Here is a 22,681-nt window from a genome sequence, read left to right as displayed (position 1 = left end):
CTTGTCCCAAACCTAATAAGACCAAATGAAACCAAACCAAACTACCTCTGTTTTAGTATCATTGCTTTTAAATTCTGAAGAAAATTTCTTAATCAAGATATATTTTAGTGGAATGCCAAGGTCAAATATAGCAGAATTATATATACATATTCGTTATCTACCCAGACTTATATTATTTATGATTTACAATGCCTAGAATTCAATGAAGCCTTACTGAATATACAGAAAGGAAAAATAGAAACATAGTGTTTCTTAGCTTGTAATGACATTAAAATTATAAATAAATCTTGCACGTTGTCATGGAAAATGATTGCTTTTCTGGTCATAGAGTAATCACCAAGACTTTGAAGTCATTTTATTAGCTCGAGAGCGTAGTATATCATTAAAAGTCTTAATAGTTCATTGGAAGGGTGGGAATTGTTCTTTGTAAACAAAGTATGCCTTCCTTTATGTTGACTTTCCCAGGGAAACGTATGAAGTGTTGAACCAAGGAAGAAAATAGTGAGCAGCGACGCTCGCGAGAGAACCAAGTCCAGTCTCAGAAGGCTGTCTCCCGAAGATCGATACTCGAAGATGTTTCCTGTGTACTGCCATAAAACTTGAGAGACTTTTCAGAGAGGAGAAGAGTTTCTTCACAATTATTTCCATGGGTGCTCTGGGCATTAAAATGATTTAGATTACAATATCTGAAAGAGAGAGAGAAAGAAAGCTTTCCTTAGCAGCAGACGTAGATGGCTTGATAAATCAAGGGCTTTCCTCCCGTGCTTGCCTACCTTTTATGATGGGCTCCTAGACACTGGCACGGCAGAGATCATTATTTAGGAGGCTCACCAGTGCAGTCTTTGTACAAGGACAGCAGAGTGCTATTTAGGGCATAGTAAGTAAGGCTCCCATAGGGACCTGTAGATGGTGCTCTCTTGTTATCAAGACAAGGACATGCCATGTGGTCCAAGCTCTCTTGGGATTTGCTAGGTAGTCTAGGCTTCTTTGAACTGGGGGAATTCTCTGGCCTTAGCCTCTTAAATGCTGGGATTATAGGATATGCTCACACCATCGTAGCCAGCAGAACGGTGCTCTCCTATAACCACCGGTGAGTCTCTTCTATACTGTCCATGAGAGAAACCCTGAAATCATATTGGCTGTGGGACTCATGGCTGCTTGGACCCTGAAAGTTTACCAGATGTGCTGTAAATAGTGCTGTACTGTACCGTGTTAGACTTACCATGATGTTGGTGCTGAGATCATTGTTAAAGAAGGAGTTCATGGCCACCTTTTAAAAGCGTCTACTCATCTAAAAATGTCTACTCAAACATCTTCTCAGACCATGCCACCCTGGGAGGGAGGGATTGTTCCCATTTTACAGGCTAGAATATTCAAGTTCAAATGAAAATCAATGACCTTATGACTTGCGTAGGACTCAGACAGAATTAGACTTTTCTGAACCAAGGCTGCTGTCGTGCTTAGCCCCCATCTTTGCTTGCTCTCATCTCTGCTGTGGTCATTTTTATCCTTGACCCCTTTCCACCCACCTCAAGCTCTCACTCAGTAACTGCAGATATTCGAATACTTTAGATTGGTTCAATTTGTCTCTTTGGTGCCTGGAACGGTGCTTACCATGTGGTTTGAATGCATGCATGCATGCATAATGAGCTGATAAATTTGGATTCCCAAGTAAGACTCACTTGATTGAGCTCAATTATACTCATGGTTCACTGGACCATATCTCGACGTAAGTACAAGATAAGAAGAAAGGGGGCGTGTAAGGCCAAATTGGTAGGCACTTTTAGTATTGCTAATATTTTTGAGCATTTACTCAACTTCAAGCAACCTTGTGACACAGTGAAGTCACCTAAGCCTAACTAGGTTAAGGAGTGCGTTGATGTTTATACTGCTTATGCACAGTAGAACAGAACTCGACAGCTCAGATTCCGGGCATAACTGTTGTGAAGGACATAGGTAAATTCTCACAGAAAGATCATGATGTAATAACTGGAGAGCCTACAGCCAGGTTGTGGCAGTGCATGCATTTAATCCCAGCACTCGGGAATCAAAGACAGGAGGATCTCTGTGAGTCTGAGGTTAGCCTGCTCTACAGAGTGAGTTCCAGGGCAGCCAAAGCTACACACAGAGGAAAACAAAACAAAAAATTTTTCTCTACAAAAAAGGGAGAGTCAGTACAGGACTGAACAAACTGACAGATGGGCTCAACTTTCATGACTGGAGAGAGGGCATGGAGGGAAAGATTACATGTTGGACTTCCTATAAGACTCTCTGATTTTCTAGTTTCATTGGCAATTGGAGAGCCTGAACTTTAGAGAGATAACAGACTGTGTGAGAGAGGCAGAACTTGTGTGCCTCGGAGGGTAAGAAAGACTCATCTTGAAGGGGCTATTCAGGTTTTAGGGTTCAGTGTATGCCACAATGGTCCAGCAGCTCATCAGGGCCATTGGATGACACGGAGCACAAGTTGAGTTTCAGCTCAGCAAGCTTCCGGTTTGCCACACCCATCTGTCACCTGAATGCTGGCCCAAAAAGACATTTGTTTGGTAGACGCATACAGGACTGGTTTGGGCAAGGGAGAGGTGGCAGCGAGTTGCAGATAAATGCATTTGGTAAATGGAGGCAGGTGAGGACAGTAAAACTAGTTCCTGTGATGTAGCTCACATGGAGATTCCCTCTTTCGGAGTGTTTTCACTTAAACCCAGCTGTTGATACACTGCTGTGATTGACATGTGTAAAGACTAACAGTTTGCTCTCTGTAGATAGCGAGAGTATGTCAGAGAGAGAGAGAGAGAGAGAGAGAGAGAGAGAGAGAGAGAGAGACAGACAGACAGACAGAGAGACAGAGACAGAGATGAGAGAGAGAGAGAGAGAGAGAAAGCAGGAGAGAAAGGCAGGACAATCACGGATGGAAGGGAACAGATGATACACAGGTGCTGGTCTCATGGAGCTTCTTTGGCAAACAGACATTGAGTTAATGGAAACCACATCCACCATTAGAGAGTCTTTTACAGAGGTGTGATAGCTTGCATATGCTTGGTTCAGGAAGTAGCACCGTTAGGAGGTGTGGCCCTGTTGTCGGAGGTGTGTCAGTGTGGGTGTGGGCTTTAAGACCCTCATCCTAGCTGCCTGGAAATCAGTCTTCTACTAGCAGCCTTCAGATGAAGACATAGAACTCTCAGCTCAGCCTGCACCATGCCTTCCTGGATGCTGCCATGTTCCCACCTTGATGATAATGGACTGAACCTCTGAACCTGTAAGTCAGTCCCAATTAAATCTGTCTTTTATAAGACTTTCCTTGGTTATGGTGTCTGTTCACATCAGTAAAACCCTAAGACAGAAGTTGGTACCAGGAGTGGGGTAATGCTGTGATAGACCTGACCGTGCTTTTGTTTAGACGAATGTTGATTTGGGGACTTTGGATTTGGAAAGTAGTGGAATGCTTTAAATGGGGCTTAATGAGCTATCATGATAGGAATATGGAAAACTTTGCTACTGAGAGTGATCTGAATTGTGTGGACCTGGCCCAAGAGGTTTCGGTGGAAAATTTCAATATGTGGCCCAAAGACTGTTTTTGTGATATTTTGGTGAAGAATTTAGCTACTTTTTGCCCTTGTCTGCAGAGTCTGCCTGAGGTTAAGATGAGAGACTCAGATTAGTTGCAGAAATTACTGCCATATCAAGGACTTGAAAGATGCAGGGGTGTTGGTTCTCACATCTCCCTTTAATTCTCCAATCTGACCAGTGCAGAAGACAGATGGATCATGGAGAATGACAGTTGACTATGAAAACTAAATCAGGTACTAATTCTGATTCCAGCTGCTGTACTAGATGTAGTTTCATTTCTTGAGAAAATTAACACATTTTCTGGTACCTGGTATGCAGCTATTGATCTACCAAATGCCTTCTTCTCAGTACCTGTCCATAAGGACCACCAGAAGCAATTTGCTTTTAGTTGACAAGGCCAGCATTAACAAAGGAAGTTTCAGAAATGTTCATCATAGACTTTGTTCTCTGGCTAAGCCTTATGAAGATCATTTTAAACAAGTGTAGCAAGCTGACAAAGGAAAAATATAAAACATATGGTTTGAGTATTAAAAGGAACCAGGAAGCGAAACTGAGCTTAATCTTGTGTTCTAGGAGAGAGCAGATAGCAGATTACGGGAGTGGGACTTTGGGGCAAGATCCTACCCAGCTAAATTTAGGTCCATGCATGGTTGTAAACACCTTTAATCACAGAAGATAAAGCCAAGCAGATCTCTGAGTTCAAGGCCAGCCTGGGACAGAGAAACCAGAGCCATGGGCTATCTGCTGAGGAGAGCTGCTCACAGAGAGAAACTGGCTCAGGAAAAAGAAGTTCATTGCAGTCAACAAAGATGAAAAAGGAGTTGGAGATCTGAAGACACTTTGACATCAGAACTGGCCATGCAGAATTTGGAGTTTGCCCAGCTGCTTTCCTGCCTTGCTTTGGGAATTATAGTTAAGTGATTGGATGAATCTTAGATGAGACCTTGAAGTTTCTACTTTAATATTGTTGAGACTGCTATAGACTATAGGGACTCTGGAAGTTGGACTAAATGTATTTTGCATTATTCTATGCTTAGGTATGGCCTCCATCTTATGTTTGAATAATCCTATGGGAGCCAGGGAGTGGCACTAATAGGAAGTGTGGCATTCTTAGAGTAGGTGTGTCACTGTGGGTGAGGGCTTAAGATCCTTACCCTAGCTGCGTACCTGGAAGTCAGTCTAGCAGCCTTTAGATAAAGACACAGAACTCTCAGCTCCTCCTGCATCATGCCTGACTGGATGCTACCATGTTCCCACTTTGATAATAATGTACTGAACCTTTGAACCTATAAGTCAGTCCCAGTCCCTTTTATAAGACTTGCCTTGGTCATGGTGTCTGTTCACAGCAGAAAAACCCTAACTAAGACAGAGGCTAATTGTAAGACATGTGAGATCATGCACAAGGAAGATGACATTACATTTATTTTGCCTGTTTAGGTGAGTCTCTAAAGGGTTGTCATCTGTTGACCTTGTTTTTAACGGTGATGACTTATCCATATGGCCACTTGTAACGCTAAGATAGCACTATGGTAGACAAAGAAAATCACCTTGTCACCATAGCATGTTTTAGAATGGAATAAAGCACTCATTTGGGGTGAAAATTGGTGAAAAGGGGAAGTCTAGGGTGAAGAATAATCCACTACTTTTCTGCCAGATGCTAGTTCTTGTCATGGCGTATGGGGTCCTGTTGGCTCACTCAGGAGTCTCAGACCCATATATCACAGAGTCAGAAATTGTTCCCCTTCCCACATACTTACCTCGGCAAAACCCTCCAGAGTCCCAGGATGTTCAACAGCGTCAAGGATGCCAACACGAAGAAGAAGCTCTCCAAATTGCCTTTGTTTAATGTGTTTGGAAACCAATTGCCTGTTTGGAGCAAACATGTAATTGTCACTCAGCTGCAGAGTTGCAAGTTTCCGTGAATATTTTATCATCCCACAGGTCGTGTGGAGCATCATTCGCCTCAGTAATGTTATCAGTGTGAGAAAGCTCATCTGAAATTTCACTGCCAAAATTCATTTAATTCAGGAATTAATGGAAAAATGATAAGTAACACACCCCAACATGGCAGGCTTAAACAGTAGCAAAACCTTTCCCTGGGTTGCAAAGGTAACCTTGATTGTGGTAGTAATTTCCCCCATCTCTTCTTGTCTCATTTATTCTTGTGGCTGTCCTTAGTTCTGTGCACAACACATGGAATAAATACATAATGACGACTGAACACCATTTTCTATGATGAGATTGTCTTCTGAACATTCTAATTGTAAGATGGGTCAGATGATCTGTGTACACGAAGGCTGTCACCCATTTTAAATAATGGAGTGGATCCAGGGATCTCTTAAGATCATGTCACTGAACCTACTGGATAGATAACATTAATTTTTTGATTGATGCAGGTATCTCTCTGGACCTGGTAAATAATTATTACAGTAAGACAAATACCCAACAGAGAGCCTTCATTTCCTTATATTGTCAGTCTGAGTATTTACGATGTTACTTGGGATTTGCTACTTTGTTTTTGTTTTTTGCTGTGCTCCTTTTCCTCTTTTCTATTTCCAAGCCAATCTGTGTTCATTGTATGCTTTTTTGCATGTGTGCATAGGTGTGCACGTTCCTGTGTACTGGGTACAAACACATGTATGCAGAGTTTGTGTAATATGGTCATAGGAAGACCTTGAGTGTCGATCTTTGGGTCCCTTCCAGCCTTGTTCAAAAGAGGTCTTATTGGCCTGGAACTCTGCCATATGGGCCAGGCTAGCCTAAGAGCTTCTAAGGAGTCTGCCTGTCTCTGCCTGTCACCTCACCATTCCTGGGATTAAAAGCATGTACCACCACATGTCTTCCTTCTTGTATGAGTCCTAGAACCCTGAACTTCAAGTTCTCACAGTACCATGGCAAGCATTTTACCAACTGAAGCATCTATACCGCCATCCTCAATGAATATTGATACATTGCTATTCAACATACTACATAAATACAATATGCATGCTATAAACGTAGCACCCAATTTTAGTCAATACTCTGAAACCAGAAATACAGTCTAGTATTGTGGAATTAAAGGGAAATCTATCTTTGCAGGAAAATCTATGCAACCACAGTTCTGAGTGGCTAGAGAAGCTGATACTGTTTGGTGTTAGAGAACAGGAGCCCATTCTCGCTCAAAGTTGGGATGCCAGGGTGTGGCCATTCCCTGCCCTCTTAGAGACACAGCATCTAAGGTGTTAGGGAAGACGGTCTGGGATTCCAGCAATCCATCTCTGTACTGAAAACCTTGACCATCAGCACTGGGCTCTGCACATACTATAGGATGCTTCTGGAACCAGAAGGTATCCCTTGGCCTTTGCCTGGTGAGTATACACTTTCAGGTCATATTTGAATTAAACTTTCTGCTTTAGGCTGACATCCTAGGTAAGGCACTTCCTAGGATTAATTGCACCACTTTCTATTTAACTGTCTCTCTCCTTCTCTTCCTCTCTTCCTCTCTTCCTCTCTCCTCTCTCTTCCTTTCCCTCTCTCTTCTCTTCCTCTCCCTCTCTCTTTCTCTCTTCCTCTCCCTCTCTCTTCCTCTCTTCCTCTCCATCTCTCTCCCTCTCCCTCTCTCTTTCTCTCTTCCTCTCCCTCTCTCTTTCTCTCTTCCCTCTCTCTTTGTCTCCTCTATCTCTTCCTCTTACTTCTTTCTAAAAGAGACTATCTTACAAAAAATATCCTGGTCTTTTGGCTCTTAAAATCCTTTCTGCTCTCTCTTTTCACAATGTTTCCTGAGTCTTAGGTATACAGGTTGTGCTATGACTTTATTAATTGGGCCTGGGCTCCCCACAGTCAGCTGATCTTTGCCTGTGAGCTGTGGCTTTCAGTTTGCTGAAAAACAAACAGGGGAGGGGGAAGGGCATATAGTTGAGAGCTGGGGAGGAGGGGATGGATCCAGGAAGAGTTGGGGGAAGGAAGGAGTGGTGGATATGGTCAAAATGTGATGTGTGAGATTCTCAAAGAATTAAATAAAATAAATTAAAAAAAGATAAACCACCGCAGAGGGGTTTAATCACTAATACAATTGCTAAAAATAAAATCAAATAAGGCTGTTCTTCACCTATGGGACATGCTCTCGTTCCAACCATGGAATCAGCTTGTGTCCATGACCTCCTCAAACCCCATGAATAAAAGTTGATGTTGATAGGGCACGCACCTAGAATCCCTCCCAGTGCTCATGGGGCTGAGGCAGCAGACTTTCAGGAGTCTGAGTTCAGTCTGTACTACAGTGCTATATGCTATCTTAAAGAAATTGAGTTTAGAGCTGTTTTAAAGGTTCTGCTTTCCCATTTCATTAAATTTATCATCATCATCATCATCATCATCATCACCATCATCACCATCAAGATTGTGTGTGTGTGTGTGTGTGTGTGTGTGTGTGTGTGTATGTGTGTGTGTGTTGCATATATGTATATCTGTGTGCCTTGTGCATGCAGTACTCTCAAATGCCAGAAAAGGGCACTGGAACCCCTGGGGTTTGAGTTACAAACAGCTGTGAGCTACTATGGGTTCTGGGAACCAAAGCTGGTTCCTCTGGAAAAGCAGCCAGTGCTCTTAACCACTGAGCCATCTCTCCACCCTTTCTCCAAGTTACTAATTTATATACCACTGTAAGGGAAATGCCTGGTTCCATCGCTATTTTGACACGATGTTGCCTTCGTATGAATGTGAGAGGCCGCACCGAGCATGTTCCTGGTGTTTCGGAACGAATAACATAGCCCCGTTTCTCTCTGCTTTTTCAGTATTTCTATGTCTGTCTCTCTGTATCTCTGCCTGTCTCTCTCTGTCTGTCTCTGTCTCTCTATCTCTCTCTGCCTATCTCTGTCTCTGTGTCTCTGTTTTCTCCCTCTCTGTCTCTGCCTCTGTCTCTGTCCCTGTCTTTCTCTCTGCCTGTCTGTCTGTCTGTCTCTCTGCATGTATAGGAACTAAATACTCAGCTGTACTTGAAAGGGGAAGTTGGAGTGTAGGTCAAGAAAACGGCAGGCTAACACCCCACTGATTTTCAGAAGACCTAAGCTACCTCACTAAGCTCAATCAAATGGTGCTATTTTCTTTTTCTCTTGAATTAATATCCCAATCATTTTTCCATCCTTTCCACCTCACTCTTGCACTTCACGTGTCGTGCGATTATACCATTTTATCATCGTGTTTCTCTGGCTGGAGTAGGAGGCTTGCACGCAGCTCATGAAGCCCGAGAATTAACATGACATTAATTCTTCTTGGAGCATGAATTTTGGCCCATAATAAGTAATTGAAAAGACTATCTTTATATTATAACAAAGTCAAATGAGGGAGAAGAATATAAATTTTGAAATATCTTTAGAGGTAAAACATCATATTTCTAAGAGATTTTGCAATTACAGCAAATACCAGCCTTTCAGGAGACAGAACCAAGTCCCCTGGGCAGGGCAGCACACTTCCATCTGTCATTGGGGACACAGCGGGCATGGATAAAAATCACTGTGACGTGGATACAGGAATGTGGGGGACACGGAAGGGAGGACACATTACCAAGACGTTAGAGGAAATAAGTGGAAATGTCAAAATTATTCCCTAAACATTTTGTAAACGGGGTTAATGAAAAAAATGCGAGATTGCTGCATTTCCTATTCTAATTCCTAATTATTTTGTATTTATTTATCTAAATGTCTGTCTATCTATCTATCTATCTATCTATCTATCTATCTATCTATCTATCTATCTGTCTTTCTACCTACCTACCTACCTACCTACCTACCTACCTACCTACCTACCTACCTACCTACCTAGTGTCTGGTTCTGAGGATTGAACTTAGGGTCTTGCTCATGCGAAGCAGATTCTGTACCAATAACCTATATACTTAGGCAGGCTGGCTTTCTTTCTTTCTTTCTTTCTCTCTCTCTTTCTCTCTCTCTCTCTCTCTCTCTCTCTCTCTTTCTTTCTTTCTTTCTTTTTTAATTTTGAGGTTCTCCCAAAGTTTCTGGGCTAGCCTTGAACTCACTGTGTGGTCCACACAGTCCTTGAATGTGTCATCCTCCCTTGCCCTCCTTGAGTAGCTGGTGCTAGAAACTGACCTCATTAGGCCTTGCTCTCTGTCTGCTTACATGTTTCAAGCACCTGCCCTTTTAAACTAACGCTGATGTACACAGAGCCTCACGGTTTCCCTACGTGTTCTGACTTAACATGCTGGATAAAGCTGACCTTTATGGTTAGCGCCACCGTGTCCCTGTCCTGGACTGGCAGCTTGGGACGAAGTCAAGCCTCAGGTTGGGCAGCCTTCCCAAGAGCTAAAGGTTGGTTTACTTAATATGTGTGTTTCAATAGTGGGGATCACATTGGGTGTAGGAAGGTGTACAAAGTGCCTGGGCTTAAGGCAGACTTTGGAAGTCCAATATCATGTGTTATTGAATACTGTTTGTGACTGAACAAATAAATTGAAGGCTTAAGCCTCAGTTTCTCCACTCAAGAAGGATGACAGCAATACCTTCCTCAGTGTGCTCTTACAAGAATCAAAGAGCTAGTGGCTGGGAAGGGTTGGGTACTAAAGGACCCCACACCTCCATAGGTATCAGGCCATCACCTCCCTGCCTCCTTGCTCACACAGGAGTTGGGTACCTTATACTAGATTTGGACCTCTTCATGTTCTGTGTGCTGGTTTTTTTTTAAATCATTATCTCAGGACCGGCTGTAAAATGTCCCATTTACCATCGTCAGTTGACTCAGCTCTTAGCGCTATAACTTTATTTTAGTAGCTTATAAACTTTTATTGTCGTAATTCACATCTGGGCCATTTTTCATCTGACATTTCTAGGAGCTGATTGAAGTCAGGAGCATCCTTGCAAAGGGAGACAAAGTGAAGATTTTGGATCAAAAAGGGCGCTCAGGAAATTTCTCAGGCACACGGTGTAGGAGAGCAGGAAGTGAACAGGAGGAAGACTGTCACAAGAGTCTGGTGGCTTCTTATAATGTGGTACTCGGGAATGGTCACCGAGAACCTAGGTACTTGCTTTAGTCATTTATCAAGCTGGTCAATAGGAATCATTGTACCACAGAGGTAAGAGAATGTTTAAAACCATTTGATATTGTTCAGCATCTCCCTAGATAGCGCTTGCTAACCTCAGCTTAGTTGCTCACTGAAACCAATTTTAGAGAAGATTTTGGGTACCAAGAGGCAGTCACTCCAAGTTGCTTAAGAGAAGTTTCTGAATTAGTGAGGAAAATGGTAACTATTCCGGAGTATTAGACTTCCTTTGCACTCGTTACAATGTTGCTGTTTATCTGCAGTGATCGTGGCCGTTTCAGAGACAAAGGGACTACAGACTCCTCTACACTGTTACTCTATGTTGCAGGTTGATTCTTGTAGGCCCTGGGCCGGAAAGTGACCCACCACTCAGCTTCTGCTCCGTGCTTACCGGAGCACATCGATAGTCTTTGTTGATACCAGAAGCAGCCACTACCATTAGCACTCAGCAGAGGAATTGAAGAGATCTGGACGCTGCCTTGGGAAGAGCTTGCCTCAGACTCTTCCCCCAGCACCTCATTCATAAAAGGCCCCTCCCCAAATTCTAAGACTCCCTCTCAAGGCAAATGAGATTCTTGGGATAATTCTCAGCAAAAATGAAGCTTGGGAATTTGAATGTGAAGCACATAGCATAACACACTTGTGCTCCAAAGAGCAGCGCTACTCATAAGACGGAAAAATAAAATTATTCCTCTCTAGTCACAGGCTCTGTACCATAAGAACCAAGATTTCATTTTCTCCCTCGTCTTTGGGTTTCAAAGGGCTCCAAAGTCTGACCTGGATATGTTCTGGTGCTTGTTAGACTTCTCACCCACTGGGAAAGCATAAACACTTAAATGACTGGCTCTGTTTGGATGAACCAGCTACATTCTGCCATAGCCTTGGCCCAACAGATTTCACTTTCCTGCCAAAGATTGAGGCGATTCCAAGAAACCAACCATATCCTCTTCTGCATCCAAACCAGAGGCCACCATGGCTATGTGCTGCCACCATAGACCTAGCTGGTTTAAGCTATTTCAGAGCCCAGCTCCCACCCCTACATGGTCTGGTTGTGTCTGTCAACCTGTGTCCTCCATGTCAGGTAGTGAGTACAAGAGACTGAAACTTTGATGCCTGTTACCACAGGTTCAGTTTCAAGTGCCAATGTCAGCCATGTATTCTATTTTGGGAACAGCAGGAGGTCGCTTCACCAATGGGATGAGTATAAGGTAATAGAGTGAGCTTCAAATGCAGACATCAAGGTATCTTTGATATATACGTTACTCTCTCACATAACTATTGGATTATCGGTGTCCTCTCTTCTTCTTCCCTCCCTCGGTCCCTATCTCCTTCCTTCCCTCCCTCCATCCCCTCTCCTTCCCTCCCTCTTCCCTCCCTCACGGTTTCCTTCCCTCCCTCTCTCCCTCTTTCTTCCTCCCTGTCTCCTTTCCTCCCTTCCTCCCTTCCATTCTTCTTCCCCATGCTGGTTAGTTTCTGTCAACGTGATACAAAGTGGAGTCACCTGTCTGGAGGGAGAGTCAAGTGAGGAGCCGTCAAGTGTGGGTTTGGCTATGAGGCATCTTTTTAATCACTAATAGTTGTAAGAGCGCCGAGCACACCGGGTAGTGCTATCTTTGGGCCGCTTGTCCTGGATGGCATAAGAACAAGAACTGGGCAAGCCATGGCACGTCAGTGAGCATAGCTTCTCCACACTCTCTGCCTCCAGGCCCTGGGTTAGCTCACCTCATCAATGGAGTGTGACCGAGAGCTGAAGTAAACCTCTCCCTCCCATAAGCTGTGTTTGGCCATTGTTTTGTCTCAGCAACAGGGAAGGAAACTAAGATCCTTCCCTTTCTTCCTCCCCTGTCCCCTCCTCTTCCTTTCTTGTTTTTGGAACAAGGAGGTGTCCTCATGGATACACCACAACTGCTGTTCAGTACTGAGCTGTCTCTTTCTGTGCTCGGAAGAGCAAACCTATGATCCACAGGACAAGAATAAATGGGATGGGCCACATAAAGGGTAGTTGACATCCCAGAAATGCCACATGCTAACGTATGGGTTCTTGGGTGCCCATGCGTACTTCAATCTATAGGCCACGCTACAGACCTTCTTTCTGATCAGGATGGGATCTGGGAGCTCAAGAATGGTGCATGTAAGGTCTCTCTCCAGCTCAGCAGCCAGCTTCTTGGGGGTGGCTTGGGTTTAAGTGGGGGGTGCTTTAACTGTAGAATGTAGCACATGGTTCTCACATGGCTCAACTGGCAAACTGCCTGTCTCCATAAATCTCTTCCTTTGAGAATGAGTAAATAGGAAAAAAAGGGAGGGCCCAATATGGGCATAAGAAACACTGCTACAACACGTATTGTGACTGTTGCTTGCAAGAGACAGAAGGTAAAAGCTTAAAATGACAATAATGGGAATACAAAGAGGAAACCATTACATTTAAAAGAAAAAAAAAGGAAAGCAGTGATCAGAAGCTGAGGTGCATTCACAGTGAAAATCACCCAGAGGGATATGGAGGTGATTCTTTTGCCCTAATAACAAGCACAGTGTGGGCTGGGAGAAGGCTCAACAGGTAAAACACTTGCAGGGTAACCACCCCAAGTGCAGCGCCAGTGTAAAGCTGGGTGTCACCAGGGACATCACAACCCCACACCCCTACAGTGAGAGGAGAGGCGGAGACAGGAGAAGGCCCAGAAGTGTGCGGCCACCAAGCCTTGTGCATGTAGTGGAACAAAGGGCTCTGCCTTGATGGCGGATGAGGGTTATGCTGCTGATAAGGATTAATAAATATTACAATGCGTTTTTCTCAAGGAATGGACCATTTATAGGACCCCAAATAATAACCAAGCAGACCTAGAAACTGAAGAAACTGCTCTCAGACAGCCAACGGGTTCAGGCAAATCAAGCCTACAGCCACAGAACCGTGAGAGAAAGTGCAGGAAACTCCCACTTTTACACAGAAAAAAGAGCATCTTAACATTTAGGGGTATGGATGTGAGCGCCATGGTGGCACTTTTAAAATCATACATGTTTTTTTTTACCTTTAATGTGAAAATAAAAGCAAATGAACCAACCATGCAAGATTAACATTGGAGAACGTTATGTGAAGAAGCCAGAAGGGATTCGATGAACGTTGAAGAAGTTGATACAGAAAAATATGTGCGTCTAATTTCAGTTCTAAAAGCCAATGACCGATGAGGGAGAACACAGCAAGCTAGAGAAGATTGACAACCCTGTCAGGACCTGTAACAGGGATGCAGAGAGCAGAGGGACGCTCAGTGGTACCCAAGTGCCCTCCGTTGGGGTCAGAACACTTGTGGAGACAAGATGGTGACATTAGAAAACCTCCTTTTGTCAAAATTGAGTCAAGGAGAAATGAGGATTGTTAAAGGCCAACAGGGAGGAGACAAGGTTACAAAGAACAATATTCAAGCGAGACACTAGAGTCCTCGTCAAGATTTCAATGATGTTTCTCACAAAATGGGGGGAAATAATGTCCTAAAGTTAGCATGGAAGGACAGAAGACCTCCAGTAGCTAATCCAATCGTGAGTACAAAGAAGGCTGTATTCGTTACGATACCTGATTCAAAATAAGCCACAAAACTATAGTAAGCAAAGCAGAATGGGATTGTTGGACAAGTGGATGAGGAAGCTGAGAACGGAATAGAGGTGGGAGTGCATTTATGCATTCATAACCAAAAGGTTTCCTATAAAAGTATCGAGAACACATCGTGTCATTGATACCTGCTGAGAAACTGAACTACAACAGAGAAAAGTCAAATAGTGCTGAATACAAAATCAGGTCAAAAGGGGTCAAGACCCTGAACAGTCGTCTTCAAGTTATAAAGTGAATAGATGAAAACATGGGAAATGCCAGAAATCACTTAAAAACACCAACAAAACATAATTACCAAAAACGAAGTGACAATACACAAACCAGGTGAACAAAACTCCAAATAACGTATCAGGTAAGGAATTGATATTCAGAATACATGAGGAACTAAAAATACCAACTGATGAGAAAATAGCGTGCTTGAAAGTGGACAAAGGACCTGAACAAACCCTTTTTCCCTAAAGAATAAACAACAGCCAACAGATACTTACTAATTACTAATTACAACAGTAATTTACTAAATTACTAATTACCAAATAAATAAATAAATAAAATTAAAGGCAAAATCGAATGGTACTTCTCTTCCATGAGAATGACTGTGTGGAAAAGAGGGGAGATCACATGTGCTGATAGGGACCCGAGGAGCGAGGACTCCACGCTGTTGGTGGGAAAGGAAGTTAGTGCGACTGTAATGGACAGCACTACGAAGTCCACTGAAACACTGCACTAGAATTCCAGTCTGCCCACTGGGTGGTATCCCGGGAACTGAAATCAATATGTTGAAGAGCTGGCTGCACTCTCCTGTTCCTCACAGTGCTAATTATGATTTCCAAGACATAATATCCACCAAACTACACATAATGTAAGAAGGACCGTGAAGACGGATTCACAATGAAAAGCCATTCTGCCTTTAAAGAGGAGAAAACTCTCTTATTTGCACCAGGAGGGATGACTCTGAAGGGCATGGTACTAAGTAAAATAAACCAAGGACTGAGAGACAGACATCACACCACCTCACTGACGTACGAAACCCTCCCATGTAAAACCAAGGAATAACATCAAGAACGATGTGGTGGTTAACAAAGGTTTGGGAGGAAAAGAAAAGGCAGAAAAAGGGGAGACGTTGGTCAAGAAGGAAGAATTCCAGTTTGGAAGGATAAGTCATAGAGATGGTTGAGTGACTTGATGCTGTAATTAATAGTAATGAATTCGATAGTTAGACATTGTTCACTGGGTGGATGTGCATGCAGTATTCTAGCACAGAGATATAAGTACGTATGAGATGGGCTGTTGATGAGCTTGACTTGTGCATCCTACCATGTCAGCACGTAATAAAGCCTCATCATACTCCATAGGTGTACATGCTATTCACTGCCAATCAAAAGAGGCATTAGGGTCCTGATGAACTCCCTCCTCGTTATGGAATAACTGGAGTTTTTCTCTGGACTCATCCGGAACATAACAGGAGGTTCATTGTTCTGTCAAGCACTGTTTATTCTATGTTGTTTACATGTGATTTCATGCTGAAGACATATTAATTAAATATCTAACAGCGGTGAATCCTAAGGTGATATTGAGAGCTGCCCAGGAATTATTGAACACAATTAAATGTGTTTTGTGCAAATGCGGGAAGAAAGATTACCTATGACAAAGCTTACGACTTTATGAGCTCACAGACACACTTACGAGGAGATTCTGACAGATCCATATTTGTAGCGAGGAGAAGTGTGAAAGTCTTCTGGTGGCATTGTTACTCTAGAAAAAAATGAATTAAAGTAAAAAATGTAAAACTGTATTTCCGGTTTTACAAAAACTTTTATATATCCAGGGGCTGGAGGGATGGCTCCATGTCAAAGCTCATGCCATGGAATCCTGAGGGTCAATCTTTAACCTGGTTAAAAAAATGAAGATGGCGGTGCACTCCCGTTATCCCAGCGTTTCTGAGGGGGGGGGGCAGAGCCAGGAGAAGCAGCCGGAAGCTCCCAAGTTAGATAGATAGCCTGGAGTATGTATGCTGCACAGCAGTAGAGAAGAACAAGAGGCTCTGTCCCAACAAGGTGAAAGGCTTGGACCACCTCTGAGAAGTTGTCTTCTACGTTCACAAGCCCACGCACCACGCGCGCCGCCCTGTGAGCCGCCATACAGGCGTCCATGCACGCAGCCATGCGCGCCCATGCGCTGTCACGTGCGCTTCTGCGCCCACTTGTTGTCTTTTTCCATTGCGCACCGTCCTAAAACTGTAAAACATCATATTTGTTTGAAGATGTGATTATTTTGCTGAAAAGTTCATTGGAGATTGATCAAAACACCCTTAAATTTACTAAGAAAATTCGAGGACTTTTGAGCAGGCGCAAACAAAAGCCATCTCAGCGTGGATGGGCAGCAACGTTTCAGCAGGTTGTAATGAGAGAGAATGAGTCAGTTTACGGCACGCAGAAAGAAAAAAAAATCTTATAGTATATTTAACTAGAAATGCTTAGTGCACAAATAAAGCAAACAAGACATTGCTGAAGGGAATTAACAACTATTGAACAGACTGAAATGTTCCAAGAGCCGAGGGTGGTTCTTAACGTGCCAGCCTAGCATGCTATAAGGCCTCATATTTGGTCCTCAGTGACTCGACAGAATTTTTAAAAAGTAACTTTATTCCACATCAGTGGAATTTATACTTTTTTCCCCAAAAGTTTAACTTTACTTATTTTGTTTAAATAAAGGGAGCCAGGTAGAAGATTAAGAAAGAGTAAGATCAGATGACTGGGGGAAATAGATAAGACAATTCTAAAATTTATCTATAAGTAAAATCACAAAGAACGTGGAACCAACAAATCGAGAGTAGTCATAAATCAAAGACGATTAGAAACATCGGATATGAAATCTGTATTACAAAATCACAACAGCTAAAGGGAAGGTGCCGGGAAGCCCAGAATGAGAGGCAGCCAAGGGAAGCCAGAGCCACAGACGTCCCGAAGCAGCTCCTGACATCACCTAGGAACTGAGCATCCACACCATAGACCAAGTCAATTTAGTGGATTATCGTAGAGCAGTGGGGTTGTTTAGCTGGTTTTCCCTAACATATAAGGAGTAACACAGTAAATATTGGTTATTTTAAGCAAATTGTATATTTCCCTTGAAATCCAAGTGAAGCTCATGTGGGTGAGAAGATTAAAAGCAATGCTCAACCACATGGGCATGGGAAATGGCACGGAGGGTAAATGTGCCCATCGTGTGAGCCTGGCCATCAGAATGCTATGGTTGCAGCCAAGAATCCCAGATTAAAAAAGCTGTGTGTGGTGTCATACATCCACAATCCTGGTTCTACTACAGGTGACGGGGAGGCTGAGGCAGGAGAGTGTCCTGGTTGGCAGGCCAGCTACCTTGGAATGTGCAACAGGACAGAGAGAGACATCCTACTGACTAGGGTGGAAGGTGAGACGGGGTCTAGAAGGTGTTGACCTCCACATGGGCTCATGTGCGCTAAGAAGAAAAAGTTTAGCCATGCATATCCCACAGCCAAAGATGAACGCAGCAATAATGGTCGCCATGGAAACTGCTCAATGGGTAGGAGTGTGTAGGTCAGTGGTCCAGTGAGGCAAGCATCTCTAGAAGCAAACTATTCAGCCAGAACTAGAAAAATCTTCGCGACGAATGTGACTAAATGATCATACGCATAAGTAATATAAGGAAAAGAATTAGGCTTCTCTTTGTAGTTATCTCAGGAGAGCAGCAAAAATGAAACAAGAAAGATGAACAAAGAACTCGACTCAAAGCTTTGTGACAGAGAAATACAGTACCGATGCTCCAAGGATATTAAAGTTTTCAGCTACGCAATCCAAATGTAACAATGGAAGTTAATCTTTTGCTAGTTCAATTGGCAAAAATCAAACTATGGAGGGCAGGTGAAATTAATAACTAAGTGAAAGTTTTAGGTTTGGGGTTTAAGTGGGACACCAATGTGGATTGCTAGAAGGAGATTTATTAAAAGATTCGTTAACGCCATAGAGGGAAAGACAGACAGCAACAGGACGGGGGCTCTGAGGAGGGCTTGGGGGCACAGGGCAGAGGAGGTGTCCTTCCCTATATGGTTTACAGGAAGGGAAGTTCTGTGCCCTTTGATTGGCAGCTGGTTCCCAATACCTGCTGTGCTCTTCCTGGGAGGAGGGAGGAACTCAGGCCTGGGGCCTGCGTGGAGAAACAGCTCTGAGGTTGGAGAGCACTAGAAGCTGGATAGAGAAGTCAATAGAGAAACTTTACAAAATGGTGTGACCCTAGGTGACAATGAGTATCATCCGATGCCATCATGATTGATCAATACAGTCATCTGAGGAGGTCTTACATCTAGACCTTCAGCATCACTGACGAATGATCCCATTTCTAGGAGTCCACACTTAGGAGAGAGTCAGAGATGTTCTTAAGGGACGCACAAACAGGCTCACCTCGGTAACGTTTGCGACACGGAAACCTGGTACCAGTCTTAACATTCTACAAGAAAGGAATGGTGTTCATGCACACCACACACCATAAAGTATCCCGTCCAAACAGTTGGTAAATGTGGGCTTTCAATGTTTTCTTTCATTTTTGTAATGGTGCCCACCAAAGACCCTGGCACTCACAGTGTTATTTATGGGGAAGGGAAAAGAAAGGACCGGATGAGCCTGCGTTGACTTGGCAGTGCGTCTCTAGAATCCTATTCTCCTGCTATCTATACACACATGATCTTTAGGACCTACTTATGTGCACAAAAAAGTTATTAGAAGACAATTCATGTGAATAATTTGCCCATCAACTTTAGATGTGAAACACTATTTTCAGTGTATGTGTGGGGAGGGGACCCACAGAGACCAGATGAGGATGGCAGATCCCTGGAGTTGGAGTCACAGTCAGTCTTGACATGGGTGTTGGGGACTAACTCAGGTCTCCGGGAAGAATAGCAAGTGTCCTAACCTGCTGAGTCACCCGGCCAACCTTCTTAGACACCGTATTTTCAACCCCAGCCACCCCCTCCTTTATGAGTGGACTTAGTTATACATACACGGTGTTTACAGCAGAACACCGGAAAAATCAAACTCTGCCAAAATCATCTGTGATTAATCAAATGACCCAGTGCTGGGTGTTTGCCATCTGCACCTGGGTCATTAGCAGGCTTGAAGCTGCACCTTAGAACGCATGTGTTAATCATAAAGCTGCCCTGTTCTGACAGAAGCTCCAGTGTCCCCTCCACTGCCACCAGAAGAAGATAGTTCCAAGGTCTAAAGTCCCTAGCTCCAGTGAGGTTTAACTTCAAAGAAACCACAGAACACCTCAAACGCACATGGCATAATTTTATATGCTACCTCCCATGCCTTTAGATTGTAAACCAATCCCTGTCCATTCCCAGGGACGTTGCCGTGATCCCCCTTGTATTAGCTACTGGTTCGTTAGGAAGGCAAGGGAACTGAAAACTTTTGCTATACGTCCTTTGGAATGGCTTCAAAAGGCAGTTGTGTGTCATGACTAATTATTTCTCTAAGACTTAATTATTATCTTTAAAAAGTTATTTGATAGGACTGGGGAGCGACCAGGTGTCTGTGACTGTTGAGATAAATGGAAATGGGTGTATACCCTGATGCATTTTAGGTACACTGTCCCTCTACCCCTCTGGCCGACCCCCACCCCTGTGTGTGTGTGTGTCTGTGTGTGTGTGTGTGTCTATATGTGTGTCTGTGTGTGTGTCTGTCTCTGTGTGTGTGTGTATTGTGTGTCCATTTTCAAGAAACACACACTTAAAGGAATGTACAAGCCATTCTCCAAGGTGGATTCTCCAGCTTCTGCACCCTGGGAAATAAACCCAGGGCAGAGAAGAGAGCTTTGGAATTGGAAGTTCCCCCGGCTATGATCCTGGCAACTCGTGTGTACCTGAGCTCATTTTCTTCTTATGTATGTTGGGGCTACAAATATCTGCCCCGAAAGGCTTGTGGAGATTTAGTGAAATAATATCTGTGTGGAATGCGTACAGCAAGGCCTGCATATAACTGACACTTAATAAATGTTAATTTCTTTCCTTTCTCCTTTCAGTAACCTGATTTAAATGCTTCATTTGAGATTCATAGCTCGCCTACCTGAGTTAATTTTTAAAACACATTAATTTTCATGATACCTGAAGGAAATAATACCCAACAACTGTATTCTAACTTTGACTTTTCTATCATTTCTTTCAGAGATATCTAGTAGAGACTCAAATTATTATTTCCTTTAATTTACTGACAAGGAAACAGAGGCTCAGAAGGGCTGAGCTGTTTGCCTAAAGTCAAATAAAGGAGACAGAATCAATATTTGTCGAGTGAACAGATGAACTGAAATCGGCCTCAGATCCACGCTCGGCTCAACCCCGATTTCCACTTCTCCTGCGTTTCAACTTCAATTTGCATTTCCAGTTCTTGGGAATTGTGGATAAAAATGAAGTCGAGTTGCTGTTTCCGGGAAGGGACGCCGTGTCTTTCAGAATTGTTAGAGGAATCACGAGGCATTGTTCACCTGAGCAGGCAGGGAGAAGGACCCGGACGGTGTTTGACATAACTGGCTCTCTTACGAGGGTGGGTTCATTCTCCTCAAGAGCGTCAGGAGGGAAAACCCATCAAGATAGTGTGTTCTCTTGATGATTTCAATGAATTATCATGGAAATGAGTTTCAGAAGAGAGGTAATACTTTGTGATAATAGCCCGATAATGCCATTAGCTATGAACTGTAATTGTAATAGCATTAGTCAAATGAATATATCTGATATTAATTTGAGTGTCAAATATTTCTGTAAGGTTCTTCTTGTTAATTAAACATCAGCCTGGGCATTATTAATTCACCATCTATCCAGTCCTTGCACACAGTAGGCACCCGATATGTATTTGTAGACTGAATTAATAAATCAATCCTCGAGTTTCTAAAAATAACAAAATGCTAAATTCAAGTACTTTCATGGGTGGAACAAAATGTAATTTTTAAAGATTTATTTATGTTATTTTTAATTATCGGTCTATGGGTGGGTATTTGCCCACAAGTACAGAGCCGTCAGACATCCAACGGCCCAAGTTAAATTCCTTTGCTACCAACCTGGGCTCACAGCTGGGAGTGAACCTCATGCCTCTGTAAGAGCAGTACCCGTTCTTAGCCACTGAGCCATCTTCCTCCCTAGTTCCAGATACCAAGTTTCTTTTGTCTAGTGGCTGCTCATTTGTGAAGTCTGTCCTTTCTTGCAGCTCAAGTCACTAAGAGTATTCTTTACAGACTTTAATTTTTTTGCAAAAAAAAGTTTCCTCTTTCAAATATTTACAAGAAAAAAACTTATTTCTTCACACTAATTGGAGGGTGGAGTTTCTCCCCTTTCGGCCCGTGTCTGCCATAGGCGGCTTGCTGCGAGTTTCATAAAGAAGATGGGGGTGGTGCCTGCTTGCATTCCTGCCTGCTTTCTCAGGCCTCTCCTGAGCCTTCTTCCTGGGAGGAAGTCCAGCTCTTGGTGTTGGGGCCTGGCTGGGTCTCCATTCCCTCCTCCTCGGAGCTTCAGCTTTCTCTGGTAAGGGTTTCCTTCTCTCCCGACACTGGCTGTGCTCATCTGTCACATTCACCCATAGAAAAAACAGCAGCCAGAGCCTGTACCTGAGATTCCCTTAGAAACAAGGACTTCTCGGTTGAGCTTTGGGACCGGGAGTCTTCTACTTTAGGGTAAGTATGACTTCAATTTTGTATGGGTCATGGTTTGCACATTTATGTCCCCAGTTGTGTATGGGGACATACACTAAACAGTTTATTCACTTTGTATCTAAGATTAAGATTTAATCCCCTGTGCGGTATTTTGATTTGCTGAATCTGACACCACCCATATCCCCTTCTAGCTGTCCCTTATCTCTCAAATCTTCTCAGTCCTAAGTCCTTCAAAAGAGTCCCTTTGTTTCCATGCCTCCCTAGATACTCTGCAGCCCACGTCAGTCTAGTTCTCACCCCCACCACGGAGAGGGTTCCTATGGATGCTGTGAGAGACTATGGTGTAGCACCTAGACATCAAGAGCTCCTTCCCATCCTGTTTGCTTTCATGGTAGCATTTGAAGACATGATACACTGGAGATAACCTCTTAGGTCTAGTGAAAGAAATATACATACATGCACACATATCCACATTCGCTACATACTTATCTATATCATACATATTCGCATACACGTACTTAGGTATGCATGTGCACATATATGCATGTACACATACATGTGCATGCACACAGACATGTACACACACCATGCACACACATACACACACGCACACACATATACTCATGTATGCATGCACACATGCATATACAATGCTACCTCTAATGCACTAACATACCAGGGAAGGCTGTCTTTCCTCAGAATTCTTCAACAGACCCTCCTATCTCATCATCTTCTTGAATACTTCAAATCTAGTCTCCGAGCCTCAGGATTCTCCCCCCTCATTCTTCATGTTCACACTTGGTAATTTCATTCAGCCTTGTGG

The 22,681-nt window shown here is 43.3% G+C and overlaps 1 protein-coding gene across 1 annotated transcript in view; it reads right to left on the bottom strand.

Moving 5' to 3' along the window:
• Positions 1–525: 525 nt before the first annotated feature.
• The window catches only part of Slc15a5 (solute carrier family 15 member 5), an 89,023-nt gene continuing 66,867 nt past the window's right edge, over positions 526–22,681 (bottom strand). Inside the window, exons 8-9 of the mRNA XM_032907323.1 lie at positions 5,325–5,433; positions 526–686 (exon numbers count right to left, since the gene is read on the bottom strand). Coding sequence (XP_032763214.1) covers positions 539–686; positions 5,325–5,433 — 257 coding nt within the window. The 3' untranslated portion in view covers positions 526–538. The remainder of the gene's footprint in view (positions 687–5,324; positions 5,434–22,681) is intronic.

This window comes from Rattus rattus, chromosome 6 (assembly GCF_011064425.1).
Source record: "Rattus rattus isolate New Zealand chromosome 6, Rrattus_CSIRO_v1, whole genome shotgun sequence".
Classification (NCBI taxonomy): Eukaryota; Metazoa; Chordata; class Mammalia; order Rodentia; family Muridae; genus Rattus; species Rattus rattus.
This window is presented reverse-complemented; position numbering and strand designations above follow the sequence as displayed.